The 23,136-nt window shown below is 42.5% G+C and overlaps 1 protein-coding gene across 1 annotated transcript in view; it reads left to right on the forward strand.

Annotated features, from left to right (window-relative positions):
* The window catches only part of SORCS1 (sortilin related VPS10 domain containing receptor 1), a gene marked incomplete at its 3' end in the record, with an annotated part of 307,932 nt that overhangs the window by 207,764 nt on the left and 77,032 nt on the right, over window positions 1-23,136 (forward strand). Inside the window, exon 6 of the mRNA XM_082486026.1 lies at window positions 14,420-14,484. Within this exon, the coding sequence (XP_082342152.1) occupies window positions 14,420-14,484 (65 nt within the window). The remainder of the gene's footprint in view (window positions 1-14,419; window positions 14,485-23,136) is intronic.

Raw genomic sequence — 23,136 nt, forward strand, 5'->3', positions numbered from 1 at the left:
TGTCAGAGACCCCTTGGCCAAGCTGGACATTCACAAGTCCATGGGCCCTGATGGCATGCATCCGCGAGTGCTGAGAGAGCTGGCGTATGTTATTGCTAGACCACCCTCCATCGTCTTTGAACGGTCATGGAGAACAGGAGAGGTGCCTGAGGACTGGAGGAAGGCTGACATCACTCCAATCTTCAAAAAAGGCAAGAAGGAGGACCCAGGGAACTACAGACCAGTTAGTCTAACCTCTGTCCCTGGGAAGGTAATGGAGCGACTCATTCTGGATGTCATCTCCAAACACGTTGAGGAACAGGAAGTTATTGGAAGTGGTCAACATGGATTTACCAAGGGTAAATCATGCTTGACCAATCTGATAGCTTTCTATGATGTTATAACTGGTTGGCTGGATGAGGGGAAAGTCGTGGATGTCATCTACCTTGACTTTAGCAAGGCTTTTGACACTGTCTCCCATGACATCCTCATTAGGAAGCTGAGGAAGTATGGGCTAGATGAGGTGACAGTGAGGTGGATTGAGAGTTGGCTGCGGGACAGAACTCAGAGGGTTGTGATCAGCGGCACAGAGTCTAGTTGGAGGCCTGTAACCAGTGGTGTCCCCCAGGGGTCAATACTCGGTCCAATTTTGTTTAATATGTTTAATATATTCATTAATGACCTGGATGAGGGGACAGAGTGTATCCTCAGCAAGTTTGCTGATGATACCAAACTGGGTGGGGTGGCTGACACCCCAGAGGGCCATGCTGCCATCCAGCGTGACCTGGACAGACTGGAGAGCTGGGCAGAGAAGAACCTAATGAGGTTCAACAAAAGCAAGTGCAGGGTCCTGCACCTGGGGAGGAAGAATGCTAGCCACCAGTATAGGTTAGGGGCGGACCTGCTGGGAAGTAGATTGGAGGAGAAGGATCTAGGGGTTGTGGTAGACAGTAAATTATCCATGACCCAGCCCTTGTCGCCAAAAAGGCTAATGGAATCCTGGGCTGCATAGGGAAGAGTGTGGCCAGTAGGTCGAGGGAGGTCATTCTCCCCCTCTACTCTGCACTGGTGAGGCCACAACTGGAAGACTGTGTCCAGTTTTGGGGTCCCCAGTTCAAGAGGGACAGGGAACTGCTGGAGCGAGTCCAGCAAAGGGCAACTAAGATGATTAAGGGCTTGGAGCATCTGCCTTATGAGGAAAGGCTGAGAGAGCTGGGACTCTTTAGCCTGGAGAAGAGAAGGCTGAGGGGAGACCTTATTATGGTGTACAAGTATCTAAAGGGTGGGTTGAAGGAGGATGGAGCCAGGCTCTTTTCAATGGTTCCCAGTGACAGGACGAGGGGCAATGGGCACAAGTTAGAACACAGGAAGTTCCGTTCAAATACATGGAAACACTTCTTTACGGTGAGGGTGCCAGAGCACTGGCACAGGCTGCCCAGGGAGGTGGTGGAGTCCCCTTCTCTGGAGATTTTCAAGACCCGCCTGGATGCAGTCCTGAGTAATGTGCTCTGGGCAATCCTGCTTTAGCAGGGGAGTTGGACTAGATGATCTCTAGAGGTCCCTTCCAACTCTGATAATTCTGTGATTCTGTGAATAAACACCACTGAGCTTGCTGGTTTTAGTCTTGAGAAGGCTCTGCCGGCAAAGGCTGTCAGAGAAGCTGTAGTGTTTTTTACAGCTGCATTTCTTATATCTGTTTCCAAGAGAATTTCCCTTTTTCTTTGCTTATTTTTGGCTGCTCTGTGAAACAACCCCTCCTCCTACCACCCCAGAGAAATTTAAACCATTGAAGAACAACATTAAAGCAATCTGCTGATGCCTATTGCTTAACTCTGAGAAAACACTCTGCATAGAGACAACTCAACTCCTTGTAGCTCATATGTATTTTGTATTCTTATATCCTCTGTTTCATTAAGAGGGGTCATTAACATGAAAATAGAATCTTTGTTTATTCAGAGCTCCTCTGTTCCCCCTTTTCATTCTTCCACCTACAGCTCTAAGTGATGCCCTGACATCCACCTTTGCGTTTGAAAGAGATTGTAATATCTCTCTGTGGAGGAAGATATCAGATGGGAGATGAGCAGATAAAGTCACACCTTTAAAATAAGAGGTGACGGGAGTTTTCTTATCTTAAACAAACAAACCCCCCAAAAGAAGGAAAAAGGGATCTGTAATTGTCTACCTATTTAAAAGGTTGTAAGGACACATTTGGGCTGGGCAGGCTTTAGTGACGGGCTACTGTAAAACTGATACCTCTAATAATTGCTATAATTCGTGTATTTTATTGTGTATCTGTTTGCATAATCTAAGTATGTGAAAGTGGTATACTGAGGAAAGCATAATCCCCTGAGTCAACTGTACGTTACGTGTCTGATGGAAAGATAAGAGCCCACACTGCATACAACCCCAAGGCACTGCAGTTCTGCACTGTATCAACAATTTTCATATTTTTTATTATTTCTCTGGCAGGTTCTTGAGATTTTGCCGTTAAATGTACTGTGACAGAAAAAACGCGTGAAAGTTATCAAGGTGCTTAGTAATTCTGGAACTGTGTTCTGAAAATACCCTGATTACTGGGAGGGAGTATTGTAAGCAATAGTAGTTCAGCAGAGTAATACAGAAAGAGCAAGGTATCACACGTGGGTTGTTGCTGATAGCACAGTGTTTACTAATGCAGTTGACATTAGGGGAAGAGAATGCAGTAGATGATAGTTAGAAGAGTTGGATAAATGCCTTATCCAAATACTTCTGAGTTTATTTTTGTGATGCTTGGTGATTTTCAGTATACATTCCTGCGGTGGAATTGTGTTGGCAAAGACACTGGTTCGTAGTGAATGCAAATGTGAACACAATTAGTGAATCAGCCATATTGGGAATTACTTTACTTTTTTTCTTGCTGTTTTTAAAGCGGTCCGCTCATCCACTCAAAGTTCAACACTGATTCCTTGTGACTTGCAAATCCAAATATTCATGACCAGCAGTTGCAAAAAACCTAGTCATAGTGCATATGGTTCAATATGGCCAAAATATAGAAGCAGAAATCGCTCATTAGAAGCTAGATTTTCATTCTGGTCTTCAGATCAAGACATGCTTTCAATGAGAAATTATTTTCTGAAAGTCAGTAAGTCAAGGTATCACAATTAGAGCTGGCACTAAAAAATAAAAATAAAGGTTAAAAAGCTCATTAAAATGTCTGCAAAATGTAATGGGTTTTTTTAATCAAAAAGAGACATTTTTCAGAAAAGATTCTCAGTTAATTCTAATCAAAACGTAACCTTGAAAGACTTTGGGAGGAAAAAAAAGAATCAAAGCCAAATAATAAAAGTTTTTTAAAACTAGCATAAAATGAACAATAGAAAAATCCAGCTAGTAAATTATATCATCAGGTTACAATTGTTGACTGTGTTAGTGCTATTGATTTTTATTTTAAATTTTTACTTGTTTGGGTGTTGCTCGCAGACGAGCAAGTAGGAAAAATACAAAAGAAATACCACTCTATACTTCGAGAGGATTAGAGAGCTTTAATGATGAGAGGGCTGGAGCACCTCTCCTATGAGGACAGGCTGAGAGAGTTGAGGTTGTTCAGCCTGGAGAAGAGAAGGCTCCGGGGAGACCTTATTGCAGTCTTTCAGTACTGAAAGGGGCCTACAAGAACAATGGAGAGTCTCTTTGCTGGTGCAAGGACTGTAGTGATAAGACAAGGGATTAGTTTTAAACTAAAAAAGGGGTAGATTTGTATTAGATATCAGGAAGAAATTCTTTACTATGAGGGTGATAAGGCACTTGCCCAGAGGAGTTGTGGATGCCCCATCCCTGGAAGTGTTCAAGGCCAGGATGGATGGGGCTTTGAAGAACCGGATCTAGTGAAAGATATCCCTGCCCATGGCAGGGGATCAGACCAGGTTATCTTTAAAAGACCCTTCCGACCCAAACCATTCTGTGATTCTAAGACACCTGCCTTAATTGGACAAAAAATACAGCTCAGGGCTTTCGTGCACTGCATAGGTATAACAGGCTGGTCAGAAGCAAAACCATTTCACAGTAGATCTCCTTCCCAGTAGGGTCATGTGTCCATGATGTTAATGATTCCTTGAAGACATTCCAGGAGATATGTCAGTTTGGGAAGAGATGTTGCTGTGTCTCTGACCGTCTTGGGTTTTTTCTGAGTATGAGAAGGAGAAGAAAATGGATGCAAACATTGTAAAAAAAGCAGCCAACCAACCTTTCCTCTCAAAAGAATACAAAGATATGCACACGCACTGAAAGGCAGAAAAGGAAAAACTGGTAAGCAGCTGGGAGGACAGATGAGTAGATAGGGCTATATTTGTGTTCTTTTATAAGCAACGGCAAAGGAAGTTAATCTGCAGAGTAGAATTATAGAGTATCTATCTTTTCGTTTCCAAAGGAGGTTAGAGACTGTATTTTTAAAACTCTGCCTGTATTTATTGGAGCGGCTGAAAGAGCTGAAAATCAAGGGGGGAAAAAAGTGTCAAAGTCCTGTTAAAAACTTCATTATGTTCAAGCGGTGGGAGCAAGCCAGGCGAACTGTCCCACTGTTCCTGTCAGATCCCGGCTCGGTGAGATTTGCACGCCCACCCAGGTGGGCTGAGGCAATTTAAATGGCATGGTAGCTGGGCTGTTTACAAACGATGCTGTGTACTGCTGAACAAGACCTTTTAATCACTGCAGGGCAACCGCTGGAGGCTGACGGGGAAGATGCCAATCAAAGGGCATTCTGACAGCCTGTCCAGAAAATCATCCGCTTGATCTAACACACAAACCATACCCGATGAGTTGAAGCGTACTAGAAATTGAATTAAAAATATAAGTATTTCATTACTTAAATATGGTGGAGACGGGCACGTGCCAGAGGGGCATATCACAGCAGGACCTGTGACAGTTTTCAGGAGATCTGAATCAAGTAATTGACTGATGAGGAACAACAAGAGTAGTGAGATTTTGCTTGGTTTATGTCTTCTTTTCTTTTTTTTTCTATTTTTTTTTCTATTTTTTTTTCTATTTTTTTTTTTTCTGAATTGAACACCACACATTTGCTTCCAGTTGAAGTTTGGCTTTGGGAGAAAGTCAGACTGAAGGTCTGAGTCTCCATGACGCAGGCTGTTATTACCTTGCCAATATTTTTAGGCAGCTTCATGGCTGCCAGCGTAAAGATACAGATGAGCTGCAGGTAAGCAACGCTGCCAGGGACCAGGGTGAAGACCAAATCTGCAACCGTGACTTTTCTCGGCCCTTACCATGCCGGTGCTTCTGACATTACTGATGGCGAGTAACACACATTAGAGCACTTTGTCACCATTCAGTGTCCCTGACATTTACCATTTCCTCACCAAAAAGGCCAGTGTTACATCCTGCCCGGCCAGAGCGCAGGGAAGCGTACTCTCGGTTGGCAGTGTTCACTAAAGATCCCACTGGCATTTTGAAGGATTTAGTGAAAACCTCTGCTTACAGTTCTCAGACAGCTGGACCCTGATGTAGCTCTATCTTTTTGCTACAAATGAAGGCTGAAATCTCTCAGATTTATCTGGGGAATTAGGATTTCATTCCTGTCTGGCTTCCAGAGATACAAACTTCCGAGCCCCATGTGGGTCAGTAAGGACAGAAAAAAGACACACAGCATCCTCTTTCCGTTGCTGTTAAAAGCTCATTTAGACTCTTTGGATTTATGGTAAGTTTTAGTTCTTAAGAAACTGAGATTCAAAATACATATTTTTCTTCCTTGGACAAGGCTGAGAAAATTGTCCAAAGTCACACAGCAAAGGTTGATATCACTCTGGTCCTGTGAGTCTGTAATAACCAGATTCTCTGGTCTCAGTACTCCCTTGAGAGAACTTGTTACTCGTAATCAAATCAAGATTAGTCAGAGTAAAATATACTTGCTCAGTCCCAAATCCTTAGTTTGGTAGAGTTTGGCCACGTAAGAGAAAAAGTATTCTCAACTCTACTTGGGTATCACAGGGGTCCAAAAATAGGGGTAAAATAGCAACTTGTGTGTTATCCTAAAAGTCGTAACTGAACTGAATCTTATCCATTTACCTGACTGCCTCCTTCCTCCCCTTAGAGTCCTGTCCTCTGGTTGTGAATAGGGAGAAGAGGTATATTCACCTGAATAAGTCTTTTGGGACGGAGAGGCTCCATTCTGATTGATGCATAGGTTGCTGTGTTTTGGTTTTCCCAATTCAGCTGATTTATCTTAAAAAATCATCCAGAGGTACTTTATAAATAAGTACAGACTCCCACAAGCTTCAACTTCTCTCCCATCATCTACTTCGCCCCGTTAAAGATCTGCAGAAGTAGGCAGGCATCCACATACCAGATTCAAAACCTTGATTTGGGGGTTACTGGGCAGCAGAAGGCGGCAGTGCTACGCAGGACCCAGGAACACATCAGTCTTCCACAGATGTTGGACGAAGAAACCAATTTCTCTGGATGCACCTCTAAAGGGCAGTGCTTGAGAGGGTGAGGCAGTCGCGTAGTAAAGTTAGCTGTGGATTTGTCTAGATCTACGTCAGGAAGGTTTCACTGCTATTTTTTGTTGTACGTTTAATGAGCAGCACACTGTGCTACCAGAATTGACTTTACGCTCTCGCTGTAAATGACTTCCTGGCCTCCTCCGGAGCATACTGACTGGGCCACAACACTAAAAGATGCCAGAAACGCGCATCTTAACACAGTGGGAAACCACGATCCTGTTAGACTGTACCAGCAGAGGAGCAGTAAATCAGGGAGGTTTGGGCCATTATGTCAGGGTGCTGAGTTCAGAGGCTATAACTAGAGGATACCTTCCTCCTTCTCTCCCTTCAAGACAATATGATGTCTTAAGTTTCCTGCAATATATGAAAAAGAGGTGTAGGACAGGAGGACAATCTTAAAATCAGGATCTAATCCCGGTAAGTGAATTTTATCCACTTAAATTAGATCCTCATTTTAAGACATTCCTCCCACCCAGCACTACCAGAAATAGATACCTATCTCCCTGAGAATTCACATCCATCTATTTCAGAGTTTTAGCCAAGTTTCCTCTCGGGAGCTTCCCACGGAGAGCTGTGGTGTTACTGCAGCGGGGGAGAAGGTTTGCTGCTGTCCTTGAAGCTGTGGGGTGTGTGGACATCATGGGGTGGAAGGCTATGGATAATCCTGCCCTGGCATTGTAAAAAATGATAGTGACAGTGGAAGTGACTCCCCATGGCCTGGAAATCACACCGCTACCCCCATTTACCTACTCATCTATTTTAGTGTCAGCAGCAACAACCACCTGTTTTTCTGGGTCAGTGTTGTGGGATGGCACAACTAGGAGGAGTTGAGCTTTACCCACTGCGCTGCTATTTTCCATCAGTTCTAGAGAAAAGGTGACAAACCGAGTAGAGCAGACCATAGGATGGATTTGGCCCAGTGGCTGCCAGTTGAATTGCACAGAATCATATCATCTAATTGGACAATGTAGGAAAGAATAGTGCAGAGATGTAGCAGAGGAAATCTAATTAGATTATCGTCAGGGGAGATTTATTGGCCAAACAGAGAGAAATATAGTGCTGATTTATGCCTGTCTGGAATCTGGCCCTTTGTTTCTAAAACATGTCAGGAGATTATGGTTAAGAGACGTTAAAGCTAGAAAGCAATCTTTAAAGTATGTTCCAGGAATAGTAAAATCTGTAAGATTTCACATAATAGGGATTGAGCTAAAGAAACCGCAAGAATTCCCTCCCACGCTGAGCTCCCCGGGGCAGATTCACTGACCTCTGCGAGCAAAAAAGGAACAGAGAGTATCTGCAAAGTCCTCATGAAGTCAATATAGTAGTAAAAAAAAAAAGGGCCTGAAGGAGACTCGGGCTCTATTTTTGTCTCTGCCACATAACAACTGTGTGATCTTGGTCAAATCAATGAGGTCCCTGTGCTCTTGACTAATCAGTGGAGTTTATCTGTAAAGCTGAGAACAAAAATTTTCCTCAACCCCTATTTCTGACTTGGTCTGCTGGCCTTGTACTTTTCCATAGGTCTTGAACAAATCAGTAGCATGCAGGGAAGGTTACTTAGAGGTTGATTGTCGAGCCCTTTTGTATCTTTGGACAAAAAGCTCCCTGTTCAGTGCTACATGTTACTATTTTTATGAATGGCAATTAGGATTTAGAGTGTTACAGAAGCATCAGTGGAACCAAAAAACTGTTGCTGCTGAGGACTCCATGTATGTCATCCACTGTTGTTGTTTTTGTTCTGTCCTTTAAAACAAAACCAAAAACCTGTTATTCACTAAGTTGGAATAAGCTGTCAATTTTTTCAAGTGAAGTGGCAGGATGTGTCCCAGAGGCAGTGGGGGAGCTAGTTTTGCATTGGCAAGATTTACGATAAGGGATTCGGATGAGTGCTGAGGCTAAAGGAAGATAAATCCCCAAAGGCAAATTCTACCAATAATTGAATTACAAAGCCATTATCGTGTGCTGAACAGAGCAACTTTATAGCTCTATTGTGACAAGGTAAAGCTTGTTAGAATACTTATGTTCATAGGACAATTTTGGCATAAGGATCTCTGAGAGTATGTTCTCTTTTCCACCTATCTGTTGCAGCTAATTAGTTTTACTGTGTAATTCAGTATTCGTGGAGATGAAGGTGTGCTCAAATTGGGGCTGGGAAGAAAGGGATGCTGAAGGTCAGGAGACATCTTGAAATAAATAACACGATAAGCACAAATTTATCTGTAGAATGCAATTAGAGTCTAATGTCCAGAAAGAAACTCAGGACAGGCTGTGGGAAGAGGAAGAGAGGGCACTGAGGCAAATGAGTATTTTTGATGATGAGGGGTGAAACTGGATTTTCCGAGCGACGTGTCACTTTTCTGTTTGGTATTGCATTGCAGCCACTTCTAACCTTCTCTGAGTCAGTGTCAATAAGCTCAAAACAGCCAGAACTGTGTGGATCTCATTCCACCCACCTTAGTAGAGTCATGCTGTTATCCGTCATTTATCTGCCAACCTTTGCTGCATGAATAAATCATACCTGTTTCCCCCTAAAAGAAGGTGAGGGATGGTCATAAGAGTCCTCGTTCTGCACTGGTTCATTTCCTCTGAGACGTGGGAAAGCTGCATAACATCTTTGTCCCCATATAAAGAATGAACGACATTTGCACTGGTTCTGTCTGTGGAAAGGGCGTAGTACCATTTCTGTTCTTCCGGCCGTTCATTCTGGGCCATTTACATTGAAGATTCTGTAAAATAACGTTGTCTTTTATCGCTTAGCTTAAAAGACCTTTGATTTGGCTGCTGTGAGCATGTATGATACAAGGAATGCATGTGAAAAGTTTGCCATCAAGTTTCTTTCTTGAGCGTGTGGTCCCAGATATGGTGTGATTGTGTCTGAAGTCAAGTATCCAAAACCAAAGAAGCTCAAAGCTACTTTCCAGAATGCACAAGCCCTTGAGATGGAGCCCTTATTTGCTGGTGCTTCAAGCTCTTTGTTTATGGGAAACGGTAGTTTGAAATTAAGTACAGCAAGTGGAAGCTTTTGCTGTCTTCACAACGATGCCTTTTTGCAGTTCTGAGTGGTCTGACTGCCTTGCAAGCCTCATCGGTTCCCAGCATCCGTAAACAATTGCTTTTGTCCCTAGAAGTGAAAAAAGATAGAAGAGGTGGAAACCCCAGGATAACAGGGTCTCTATTGAATTTCCTTGGCTCGAAAGAGCTGACAGGCCAAGGAAGCCAAGGTTTTAGAAATGTTTCAGACAGAGAGATGGCAAGGGGTTGGTCACTACGCAAATACGCCAGCTAGCGTTTGCTGTGCAATGGGCAGTGCCAGGCCGCTTTTGTTTAGTTCAGCCTAGTTCTAAACCAGAGGATGATTTGGGGTCTTTTCCCTGTGCTGCTTCTCACGGTGGAAGTGGAATCTGCATTCAGAGCAATTACTGCGCCGCAGCCGCTGATATCGATTTGTGAAGCTCTCAAGTGCAGATGACTACTTCGCAGGCTTGATGAGGATTAAAATTTTAGGAAGCGACTGTGTAATAGGACCGGGGGGGTCGTACATTTTTCATAATGGGCGCATCTTCTGCATAAAGGCAGTGGAGTTACTGCCTTGCACTCCCCTTGGCTTTTTCAAATCCTCATTTTCCCAAAAGATTTTTTTGTCTTTTCTTTTTTTTTTCCTCTTTTCCTTTTTCTTTTTTCAAAACATCCAGACAATTATACCAGCAAAACACAAAAAGCTAATCACAAAAATACAATAGGCACCATTCAGCAGAAAGTATTGCAGACATATCCCTGGTGTACTGAAGTTTCAGGGAGTATTACAGAAAGCCTGAGATTAAAGGGAGGGACAAAGGGCATGCTGGCATTTTACCATAAAGTGAAAACATAGACCGTGGCAAGAAGAAAAGTTTGTGGATGTATGAGCAATTGGTCTTTGAGAACAGCTGCTGAAAGGGAAGAAAAGAATTGAGAAATAGGAGAAGAAAGTGCTGCCGGCATAGCTAACAAAAGTTGCTCGGAATAGGGCATGGCAACGTTCTGGACTGCTGTTTATTTTTAGAGCAATTCCTGAGAGAAAGCAGTAACTGAGTGGGTCCCAGAGTATTGTTCACCTGTAGCCCTGTTCTTTGCAGGGTGCTTGGTTTATAAACTATCAAATGCTCTGCACTTTTCCTTGTTTCATTTTTGAGGTGTGCATTGACCAGGTTACGCTGACCGCGTGCGCAAAAAATAATGAAGTAGAGTGGGCAGCTCTATCAAGTTAGAAACACTGAGTTTGAGAGTCTGGTGTTACCTAGGGCAAATCCAGCATGTCGTTTCCTTCTTCCATGTGTGAAGCACGTGTTTATTGATCACTCTAGTTTTGGTATAAGAACCTTCAATCTGGTCATCGGTCAGGACTATAATTTCTGTATAATCACTTAGGTTTATTCATTTTGTTTCATCTTGATGCCGTGGGCTTAACACTGTTATTTGATGATATTCAGACTTGTAAAAGTATATTGTCCTCCTCAGCTTCTAAGGATCATCCTTTTTCCCCCAACTGAATGAAAAAGCCAAGAAAACCTACCAATAGTTAGCTGCGTGCTCAGTAGTGTTGTGATAGATCTGGCTGACGCATTAAAAATTTAAGATTTCTGGCTTATATTCCACAGTTCCTAACACCTTGTTTCCAGTAGATGCCTGAAGAACTGATTGTCCTATGCATGTAAAAAGGGTATGTCTGTCTTCCTACAGAGTGCACGTTCTTGGGTGCAGTGCAACCGAGAGCATGGTATTTATCTCCTGTATATGCTCACCGTGGTCAGTATTGTGTTTCTGAATGTGTCCTTGGCTTTCACATGCTATATAGTCAACAAAAAAGCCGAGGTAAGCTATATAAAACACTACTCTCAGAGAGAAGGCGGCCCAGCACGTTCTCTTTCCTTTTTACTTCCAATCCATAGTTTATCTGTATTTCATGTTTTTAAATGTAGGTAATAAATGTATTTCAGCTCTGTTGCGTTACCTGCTTTGGGACATTTATGTGATCACATGTGAGTGTCTGTAGCGTAGGTGTCCAGACATCTTGTATTCAATGGAGAGAAACTAGGATAAAGTTTCTCTTCTCATGAGGTCATATCTAACACCGTTCAGCTGAACCACAGTGCAAAACTGCCTATTTCTCCTCACTGCTTGCAAAGAGAGTTGAGTCTGATTAGGTCAGAGTTAAATATCTATAATGTATATCTGGGTAAGATGAACATTACTTTGTGTGGCTTTTCAGGAGGTATGGAGGGATGTATGGAGAAATATCACAGGGCTACCATGGAACAAGGCAGCGTGATACAAGAAAATGTGACATTAAAAAAATTCTGGTCAGTAAGGTCTCAGCAGGACCCAGATGGGAGTGATATGGTTCTGGATGTCAGCTGTGTACAGCTAATATTGATTTGAGCAGATATGTGTTTGTGTTTTACCTGTCCTTTGCAACTCATAGTTCATGTTATTGTTTAATATTATGGGCCTGACTATGGCCTTGTGCTGTCACAAGTAAATTAAGCCTATTATATATCAAAGCAATAGAATGTGTATTTTCTCAGGTAGGAAAAAAAGATCTAGCAGATAGGAAGACCTGGATATGGTTCTTGCCTCTACCTCAGATGTCCTGTTTGACTTTAGGAGCTCACTTAGATTCTCTAGGCCTTAGTTTTCATCCTTGTTTGTCATCGTATTTCTAATTTGCAGAGGTTAGAAGATAACAAAAGAAAGGAAGTCCTTGAGTAGGTGAATAATGTTCATCACCAGTCATGTTTCAGCCATCCTTGTTCTGTACATCCTTGGGCCAACTGATGGTTTAATTCCACCTTGAGTTGAAGTTTCTGCAGTCCTAATACCGGCTGTCATAGCGTGAGACTAAGTAATACGCAGGTCACTACAGCTGTAGCCTTCTAACTTTCAGGGCTTGGTGAGTCCGGACATTTATGCACTGCTCTTAAGACATTTAAGAGTTTGATGTAAATTATGGCTCATATCACTATTTAAAACAACAGTGACAATAACATCCCATCCATCAGTGAGACATCCCATTCTGAATTAACTACCTTTGCCTGAGAAGATGCAATAGAGATGTTTCTTGGGATCAGAATAGCACTGTGAGGAGGAAACTCACAAAGCACCTGACTGTAGAGCCACAGGCTTTAACTAGGTCAACAAGTTCTTTACTGGATGAATACCATTGTTGCGTGTCTCTGAAAAGACAAAGTGTTCAAATCTGTGGAATATAATCCTTGTTTCTTTGGAGAGTTCACATCCACATGGGGCTGTGTGAGGTCAGGAGGAGGAATGCACTGACAAAGCTCTACTGTGTCTTCTGCAGTAGCCCAGTTCCAGGTGTGCTTAAAGCCCGCTTGAATAAACAAGAATAAAAAGGAGATATGCCAAATCACAAGCTTAGTCCTTCTGCATTTTTTTAGATCTGTTTGTCACTGGCATCTATGTATTTTGAACTGAGTTGTAACTTGCAGGCCCAGCACTTCGGCCCTAAATCTGCTGATCATAGCAGGTAAAAGGAAAATGCCCTAGGAAGGTACATCCATTCCCACCCACTTGGTGTCAATTACCAGGAAGCAGAGATTTTAAATGGAAGTTGAATGTTTAGGAGAAAAAGACCTTGCCATAAATGTTATTAAAAATGGAGGAGAGGTGAAAGCAATGCTGGCTCAGAGTCTTTTCTGAAACTTCCAGTCCCCAGCAAAGGACAAAAAAAAAAAAAAAATCCAAACCTTTTCTAGCTAGAGAGTTGTTACAAATTTTGTCAAGCAAAGCTAAGGATTAATCAGGACACAAAAAGTCTTGTTATTGTTAACATTTTTATAATGGTTATTAGTTAATGCACATGATGATTAAAGGGCTGGAGCTGCCTCTGATTGCAGTCAGTGGGAACTGAATTAAGGTCTAAATCGCTGTTCAAACCTCACTTTTGATTTCCTGAAAACTAACGAGGCTTTGAAGAACAGCATCTCATTTGGGAATGAATGTTCCTCTTCCCTGATGCATCTGTTAACTTGGAGGTCTGGCAGCTAACAGGAAACTGGTTATTTAACCCTTAGCGTTAATCTCGGATTGTGACTTGGATGACAGGACCAAGAGCAGAAATAAGGCTGATTGTCAGAGATGCTGCTGAGGCTGCTCTACAATGGGATTGGCACGTACTTGCAGTCAGTACTGCCATAATTCAGGCTGCCCATCAAACTGCTGGCCATTTGGACTGTCCCAGGGAGCTGCCGAGGCCAGCAGGGCCAGTCCAGGGGGACCTCAACAGTGGAACCAAAGCTTGAGTCCATAAACCCCTTATTTGCAGTGCTCAATGTCTTTATGTTGTTGCTTGTTATTTCAGAGAGAACAGTCATTTTCTGAGTCAATCTGGCATTTATTTTATTAATGGAATGCTGGTTTTATTAGATCAGAAGTGATAAAATGTCTCGGAATGAAATGGGTTTTTTAAATTTCTTAATTAATGAGGGAATATTGATCATTAAGAGTGTCAATTAAGCAAATGTGCATAAAATATCCAATATAAAGGAACAGCTATAATTAGTATGCTGGCAAACACTATTATCCCATCAATTAAAGTCTTCTGTATCTGACCCAGAACTGAAATGTATCCTTCTGACCAAAGCAGGAGACGCATCAAAATATCAGGTGCCCACGAGAACAGAAGCGGCCTCTACGTGGAAAGTAAAGTAAAGGGGTCAAAAATAAAGAACTCATAAGGACAAAGGCATTGATTTGATAAAATGGAAGAATTTATTTCAAATTTTCAAGTTTATTTTAGGGAAAACTTCAAAATACTTTCCAAATTATCAGCTCTTAGTTGTGACTGTGAGTTTAGGTCCAGCTAAACAGGATCTCCTGTGGGTTTACTATCTCAGACATTCGTGGTATCTACTGTTTTTAATGCCTTTGTATCAATCTGTATTTTACAGGTCTATGATGGGGTCTGGTAGAGAGCCTGATCTTGTGCATCTGGAGGCAAAGACAGTGGATGGTCGTAAGTACACGAGCTTCCAAATATTGTACTCTTCTGGACTGCCCTCATATTCTTGTAACCACACCACATCATGATGGAAAACTGACTTTTCTTTAGCGATTCACACATTTAATATGAGGGGTTTGACTGTTCTAAGGCAAGTCTGTCAGAAGAGAAGTCTTTCCAGGGAGGCAAAAACCTGGAATTAACCGGCCGTGAAAGGAGACGGGAACATGGTAAGGAAGAATAGGTGATAAGCAGTAATTGGAGTTAGTATATACAGCTCCTTTCTTCCTACATAATTTTTGTTCATGGGAACATGACATTGGAGGGAAGCTCCTGGGTCACAGAGTCTACCTGCTGTTGTTTCACACAGTACGTACTATCACCTTGTTCATAGCTTTCGTTTTAACAGACCAGGGATACTCTGCCTTAGGTACTACCTTTGAAAATACCTCATTCCTCTCACATTAGAAACCTTTTAATGACCAGCCTAAGCGTATTCTTCGCTGTTGTTGCTTGTCCTATCATTGTCCTTCACTTTCATCAGCTCCTCTCCCTCCCTGCTTTGCCTCTTGAGGTGCCTTTCTCCATTCCAGGAGTGTCCTTTACTTGCAACTCCAAAATATTCTCCTAATTGGCTGTAAATTCTCTGAGGCAACCTGAGCCACCCGCTGGCCTTTTCTCCTCCCACCCATGCTTCCTCAAGGTTTATCTTTGAGCTCCACTGCCTTTGCAGATCTTCCTCCATGGATTTCTTTTCCACAACACTGGATTGCCTTAGGCAAGCATCGCGCCGTAAGCCTGGCTGCCATAGATCTCGTCATTGTAATTCCATATTGTTTCCTCCGTAAATAGCAACTTTGCTGCAACATAACAAGCAGATTTTTACCATTTGCAATATGTAAGTATTAATGATGCAGTGAATTAATTCCTTTAAAAATGGATAAAATTCTCCCCCGAATTGTACCCCCGAATGCAGTGGTGTTACTTAAATGTGTGTTTGTCATCAGAAACTTAAGAACTGTCTGACAAGGTAACTGTAAGGTAATCAGTTTAACTCACTGAAATTTAGCATTAAAGAGAATTTTTTGGTAGATGAATTTTGAAAAGAAACAGTTGCGATAGAAACCATAAAGTTGTAAAGGTCTTTCCATTTCAAGATATGCAAGATTAGTAAAAGGGAAAGAATGTATTATCTCTATTTCTTATCACTTGTGATCTCTGATTATTATTTCCCCTCTCAATTTCACTTACCTGAACATGGGGACAAGGCTGGGAACATGAGGCTTTCTATTTCTGGGGACATGCTAAATGACAATCAAATATTCTAACAGGACGGTGTCTATTTCAGCACAAAATATTACTGTTATAAGGCATTAAGAATTTGAGGTCATTGAGATGAAGCACTACAATCAATGTTTATGGACCTATATTCTGGTGATGCTTTTGAGGGATGTTCAGCTCCCCGTGGGCAGAGAATGTGCCGTGCTCCAAGTGCTGTGAATGGTCTTGTTTGACTTCTTAGTCTCTGATAAGAACATTTTGCACAGCTGTAGAACATTTCTGCAAAAGACTACTTCTTAACAAGTTAGTAAGCTTTATTACAGCTTTTAAGGTGGACACCAAAAAACAGGTAGATGAAAGTGGCCTCACTGAGGAGTCAGGTATATTCGTAAAGAATTGTGGAATAACAAATTGTTACTCATCAGCTGAGCTCTAGTAACTCATTTTGTGCACTTATTTTTGCTTAGTTGTGAGACAGCGCAACTTAAGTTTCTCTGTTTAGGCAGTGACAGAACTACTAGTGTAAATATAGCAGTGGTGTCAAACCTTCAGCCAGTGGTGACCCCTCTTGCAAACCAGTCATTTGCATCAAACTTCTGATGATGATTCAGGAGGTCCCCAGCTCAGCTCATGGGCACTATAAGAAAATGTGTTGGATTCGCGGTAAGTGCATGCTCTTGTGCATGGTGAGACACTGGAACAGCTAGTAAGGCACTGGCAGAGGTTGCCCAGAGAAGCTGTGGGTGCCCCATCCCTGGAGGTGTTCGAGGCCAGGCTGGATGGGGCTTTGGGCAACCTGGTCTAGTGGGAGGTGGCCCTGCCCATGGCAGGGGGGTTGGAACTAGGTGACCTTTGAGGTCCCTTCTAACCCAAACCGTTCTGTGATATGATTCTATGATATGCTGTGTTTTGCCCGTTGTTCCAGGCAGCGTTGGTCTCTGGCAGAGGACGGTGGGCAGCTGGAAGCAACAAGCTTGGAACATATCACAGCATTTTTTGCCAGAAGACATTTGGTAGCACTGCAGGTCACAGGATTTTGAGACTGAGACAGGCTAAGAGTGTACACATGGTGCATTACTCCAGCTGCCATGACCAATGTGGTATGCTCAGGTCTCTTGGCTGCTAGAGCTGCCTTCTAAGTACTAAATCAGTCTCCTTTTCCTGAATGAAGTAACCATGACCCTCCAGTGGCTAAACAAACCTTTTTCCTCTGGAATGAAGCAGGTGTGTCACTGCCAGTGGGGTGATGGGGTGAAGCATGCTGAAGTGAGAAAGATACCTTTATTTCAAGCTGATGGTAATTTGCAAATAAATTTTCTTGGGGGGCTTGTGTTGGTTTGTGGGTTTTGTTTTTTTTTTTTTTTTTTTATGTTCTTGCATTCATACTTCATTTGGAATATCTCTTTTGAGAGTTAACCAAGTGTAAAAATTCAATAAAAGGATTAAATTTGAGAAGGTAGATGAAGGTAGACTTGCAAAAACAAGGCAGGGAGAAAGAAGGAAAGAAAGGGAGTTGGTGTGGAAACAACCACTCAATCTGTGCAGTAAAATAAAAGATCCTTAAGTGGAAATATAATGGCTAAGCAAAAACCTGCTGAACCCCGCACAAATGAAAAAAGCCATCTCGTTCTTGTGCTGGTATCTTTTCCAACAGAAGCTGAGTAGTACAATTGCAGCTTTAGGTGAGAAGAAGTAGAAGTGTCAGCAGAGTGCGGTGCTAGCCCATCTCCCTGGCAGCGTTGTTTGAGAACATCTATCAGCAGCAACCTTAGTATCGGGTTTTCCCTGCTAGAATACCGATAACTCTGTCTCTGCTCCCTGATTATGGTCTGTCTGTGCATTTTATTTATTGTGTTTATATACATAATGTAAAAGGTTTACAAGGACCAAAATAGGAGTCTCTTAGCAGGCATAAATCAGTATAACTTCAGTGGCACATTGATTTACACCTGCTGAGGATCTGGTTAGCAATGTTGTACCTGAGCTTACATTCTCCCTAATTTTCTTTTCTTGGAATCTAGAAAAATCTGGACTCCTTCTAAACACACTGTGTCTCATCAAACTAGGGTGCAGGTAGTGCTGAACAAATTGAGTACAGACTGTGCAATTTAGTTGTATTGATGGAGACACATTTGCAGGGCTAATCATTGCCATTTAGGTTTTCACTGCTGTTGTGTAAATTTTGGAGAGCACCAGGAAAATTGTCATTTCCTCAAATGGCTTTGTTTATTTTTTTTAAAGGCTTCAGGCCCAATCCGAGGCAAGCTGGGACCGAAAGCACAGTAGTAAAACTGATTTTTCGGGTTGGAAGAAGTTCATATGAACCTTATCTCACATTTCCATTTGTACACTTGGGTGTCCCTGGTGTTCCACTTTGATTTTGGAACAGGATCAAAGGCTAGCTGGCAAAGTCAGCAGGAATTGTGATTTTGTTTTTGCCTGGCTTCAGGTCAGCACCCCAGTAAGACAATTAATCCCCCACCGTTCTTAACCACACGATAAGCTTCTCTTCCGTTCACCGCCATAGTCAGCAGGCAGAGTGTGGGAGCGAAACCTGGATTGCTCAAATGCAGCTTGAAGTGCTTTCAGAAGGTGTATACACTTAATGACACGTGGGTTTTAGGTTTGTAAAGAATACCCAAGTCCTGAAAGATCTTTAATTAATGGGTTTATCTGATTTAAGCTAGGGAGGGTTCAAGCTAATTGACACAGAAGGTAATTTTTATTCGGGTAATCCCTACTGAGGAATCCAGACTGTTGGTCAGAATTGGAAAGATGGATTCCTACAAGGCATTTGGAGACTAGCTGGGTACCCACTAGCCCTCCAGAGCATTGCAAAACTGACTCAGAGGATGTCTAAGTGACAGTTTCAATAGATGCAAGTCAAGAAAATGAACTGTTACATTTATGAGATATGCATTCGCTTATCTAGATAGATGCCAATTGATTTTGAGTAAAGTTTAACTTACATATTTATTTTTTTATTTTGGTGTGGATGAAAGAAGCTAAGGGGTTTTGTAATCTGCTGCCAAAAATTTAGTTCTTTATATTTAAAAAGTACTTTTGTTTCCTTTGCTTTTCTTCTGCTGTCCCGATTTACACAGCAACTTTTCTTATTGAAAGGTAATTTAAGTGCTGCTGTGATTGCAGGTAAGACCAAAGCCTCACCTGGGGTCAGCAGGCACGCTCTGCTTGCTGATCAACATGGACTGAGCATCTGGCCAATAGTGGCTGATTCACAAAGTTGTGCTAGGACTTTGATTTCTGTTTTCACAGAACATTACTAGAAAGTATAAAATAATCACTGCTGTGGAAAAAATGAGTAGGCAACCTAGCCTGACAGTCTTTGGCTAACACAGCTACAGTGGTGAATTAATTCCCTTGGTGCCCTGAACCTGTGCAGTGATTATTTTTTCTTTTCCTGATTGTGATTAGTATTTTTTCCTCATCATGGTTAGCATTTGTTCTGGAGAATTACATCTCTTAGTTTCTCTAATTATAGCCTTATGCCAGAAATAGCAGAGGATATACTTGTCCATGTAAAGAAAGATTCCTGACTCCAACATGCAATGAAGAAAGAGTAACAGCAGGATAAAAACACATTTGTAAGTAGTTAGTAAATGGGATGGCTTCATTTCACTGATCTTCATTACTAGTTAATTGCTTTGCAGTTGCTGAGTCCTGGAGAGTTGTGAATACATTCTCATATCATAAACGTTTCACAAATCAACATTCAGACCAGAGGGAAAGGGATAAAGAACAGCCATTTTGTATGTTTCTCAAAAAAGTATAGTAGAAAGATTAATCTATTGAAGAACATTTAATTAAATTGTGGTACTCATTGCCATGGGAGGTTGTGGATGCTGAAAGTGTACCTGGAATACCAAGGCACCTGGACAAATTCTTATGATCTTTTCTAGGTGTCTGTAATTAGTCAGTGTTGGAGAGGGGTTACAGCCCTGGGTCTTTCAGTGAGATATGTTACTACCATGTCCTTATGGTTCATTCGTTACAGGATGCCAGTCACCCTTCAAAAGCAGAAGCTATCCCTAATGTCTAAGCTGCTCAGGAATGAACTAGGATACTCTGTAGTAAATCTGGAAGACAAACAAGTTTAGATTGTGTGGATGCTTTTTGCATAAACTCCTGATTTGTCCTTAGTGGATTTATTTGTAGAGAGAAGGACACATTCCTTGATGAATTAGAGACAAGAAAAGTAAAGATCAGGAGGAATGATACATTCACAGTGAGTACAGTGAATATTTTCTCTGACTCTCCTTGTGACCAAATAAGATTTTTGAAAGATATACATGCAAGCCCCGACTGGAAAGCAGTGGGTATTACAGTTTGATATGTCATATGAAATAACACTTGGCAACAAAGTATCCTGAAGAAAGTCCTACTTTCCTTTTAGGAAAGGATTCGAAACTCTCCCCTGTGCTTTTGCAGAGGCTCACCAGCCTCCAGTAACCACCAGCGGCCTTCCATCTCCACCAGCTGAGCCAAGAAATCTCTCTGGGACAGGCTGGATGCATTTCCCTTGAGAACATATTAGCATGGAGCTCCAGTAAACAGAAAAGACTAAAATATTTCAAAAAGTCGCCCCCGGCTCTTAACTTTTGCTATGCGTTAGCATTTGCAATTCTCTTTCACCACTGAAACAGATTAATTTTGTCAGAGGTTTCCCTTACAAGATGTCTCCTCCATTCTTGTGTTCTGTGGCTCTTCTGGCTTCCTCTTTAGAAATAGCTGCCTATCCCCAAGAAAAATCCTACTGTAGGTGTCTAAACCTGTCAAAATCAAAGTGTCTGGGGGTGTAAGAGCTGGGAGTTGCTATGTTCTTCTCTCCAGGCACAGCGTGACTTTGTTGTTGTATATTAAAAACAGCAGCTGTTGTTGGAGGTGAGGGTTCTGGAACTGAAAAGCATAATGTCCTAATTACCTATGGCAGGGAAAACATCTGTGCGGGAAAACTAATGAAATTAATTCCAGAGCTTAGCAACTGAATACGTTAATTGACATTAATTAATGCTAAATTACAAAGCTCTGCCAATGGAATCACATAAAATGTCCACGAGAATAAAATGCCGAAACAAAATCCTGGACTTGATGTGAGCACAGCAAAACTTCCCTTAAGCAAAAAAGAGGAATGCAGGCGCTGCGAGAAGCCCGTTTTCCTCCTTTCTGTCTCCCATAGCAGAGGGAGCTTTTCTTGGTGGCAGATCTCGGGGTTTGGCTGTTTGGGAGATTAGCTTAAGCAATTTCAGTGCTCTGCCCTTTAGTAGTTCTTACTGGCATTTTAGAATTGAAGCCGTGGAGAATTGCACTGTGAAAGTTCACGGGAATTACCTTAGTAAATCTTCATCAATGGTACAATCACTGCTGCACGGACTCCTGCGATCGCAGCGGGCACGGACATGCTCCCCGTTCCTCCTTCAAAACAGGGTGAAAAAAACTTCAGTGACCTCTAATGGATGTCAGCCTGGCCTGCTCTTCAAAGTCTCTTGTTGGAGGAGATTTCTTTCTCTTCTTTGCTGGCTGGTCCCGGCAGCACCCGTCCCCTCACCTGCCCGTGCCCTCAGGACAGCAGCGCAGGCTGCTCTTAGCCGGTGTCCCTCTGGAAGGAAACAGAAACAATGGGGGGGGGGGGGGGAAAGAGGAAACAAGGTGGGAAACGGAGGTCTAATCCTATATAGCTCTGTGCTGGGTGACTCAGTCCCACGTGTGACAAGCCACCCAGGCCTACCAGCAGCTCAGGGAGTGGTGGGACCAGCCGTTTCATCTGACGCTGCTTTGTTTAAGCTCAGGATTGTCAAGCGCTTCACTCGGGAACCGTCTTGAGACAGGATGAGAGGGGAGGAATGTGGCGGGGGGGGGGGGCTGTCCTTCCCGATACAACGGGTTCAATTAACAGGAGGAGTGGGAATTGGTTGTGGTGCAGGTGAAGAAACGCATGCCCGTTCCCCATCTGATGACTAGGAGGGGACATGCTGCAACACACAGTGCTCTTGGGTGGTGGAAGAGGTTGTGGCCCCGTTGTCTGCCGCCTTCCTGGGAGCAGAGGCGCCAAGGGCTGAACAGCTCTGAAAGGGAACTTTCCTGAGCTGGCTTGGAATGAGCAGTCTGGGAGTTACGTCGTTCCCTGCCCTCTCGTGGCTAATGTGGAAAAAATCACGTCCCTCTGAAGGGAAATGCATTTCGATGATGCTATCCGGGCTGTATTAATTAATGTTTTGCAGTGAGCTGCGAAAGCGTAAAATGTTATAAACTGCACTGACTAATAATACTTAGCGCTTTATATATTCCAAGAACTCTGCAAATGCTGGGGTGAAATCATCCCTCATCAAACTTTCCTGAAGGTTCGTTACCCTGCAAGTCTGTTTCAAGCAGAAGTCAACAGCCCCTAGAAGCAAGGAAAGAAATGTCAAATCGTAGATTTTAATTAAAACCAAGATTAAATATGAGATGGTAAAAATCCAGCCATTTCTATTTCAGTGTAAAATGCTACTTCTCTGATCAGAAGGTGGTAATTATATCACACAAGGGGCTGTGCTTCTCCAACAAGGAAAAATATTAGAAGTAGTTCTAAGATTAAATGCCATGTAGTGTTTCTGTCATGTAAGTGCTAATCCTGAAATGCCAAAATCCTTCTTCCTGTAAATCAGGTTCGTCATTAAACAAAGTGCAACTTCTTAATTGATCTGAAAGAGCCCAAATTGAGAATCTGTTTCTGTATTCTAGTATAAATTATCACCAGGAAGAAATTCAAATTGTTTTTCTTCAGGTGATGGATTATGAGATGAGCACCCTGCACTGCTTCAGAATAGGAGATGAGGATGTCCCATACAGTGACAGTGGATGAGATGGCTTTTTAGGGCTGCATTTAGACCATTTACTTTGAAACGTATGACTGATTGAAACTGCTAAGGCCTCTAGTTTCAAGAGAGTGTGGAATGATTGCCCGGGTCTGCCAGAGTGCATCCACCTACACTGTCAACAGAGAAGTAGGTAAAACCCCTGATCAGGAGATGGTCTGAATTACTTTCCAAACTGATCTGAATTACTCCACAGAGTGTAAGTGCTGTAAGAAATAGAGGTGTGACACAGAGGGGGTTCTCAGTGGTGGCACTATGGGGCAGGTGTCCTCTGAAGGTGTCCTTATACTTGTGTGCGCTCTAGACCTTTGCCATGTTCTAAAGAAAATCAGCATGTGACCGTGCAGAAGCAGTCATGCGCTACAGCAAATCCTGCACCATGGGGACAACGGGGAAACTGTAGAGGCTCAGTACAGAGAGTATCTGTCCTGCAGCGTAGGCACAACTCTTCAGACCTGTAGTTACTTTGGGAGTCACAGGACTTGGGCTGTTTGTTGCTTCTGTAAAGGGT

Source organism: Vanellus vanellus, assembly GCF_965231255.1.
Source record: "Vanellus vanellus genome assembly, chromosome: 7".
NCBI lineage: Eukaryota > Metazoa > Chordata > Aves > Charadriiformes > Charadriidae > Vanellus > Vanellus vanellus.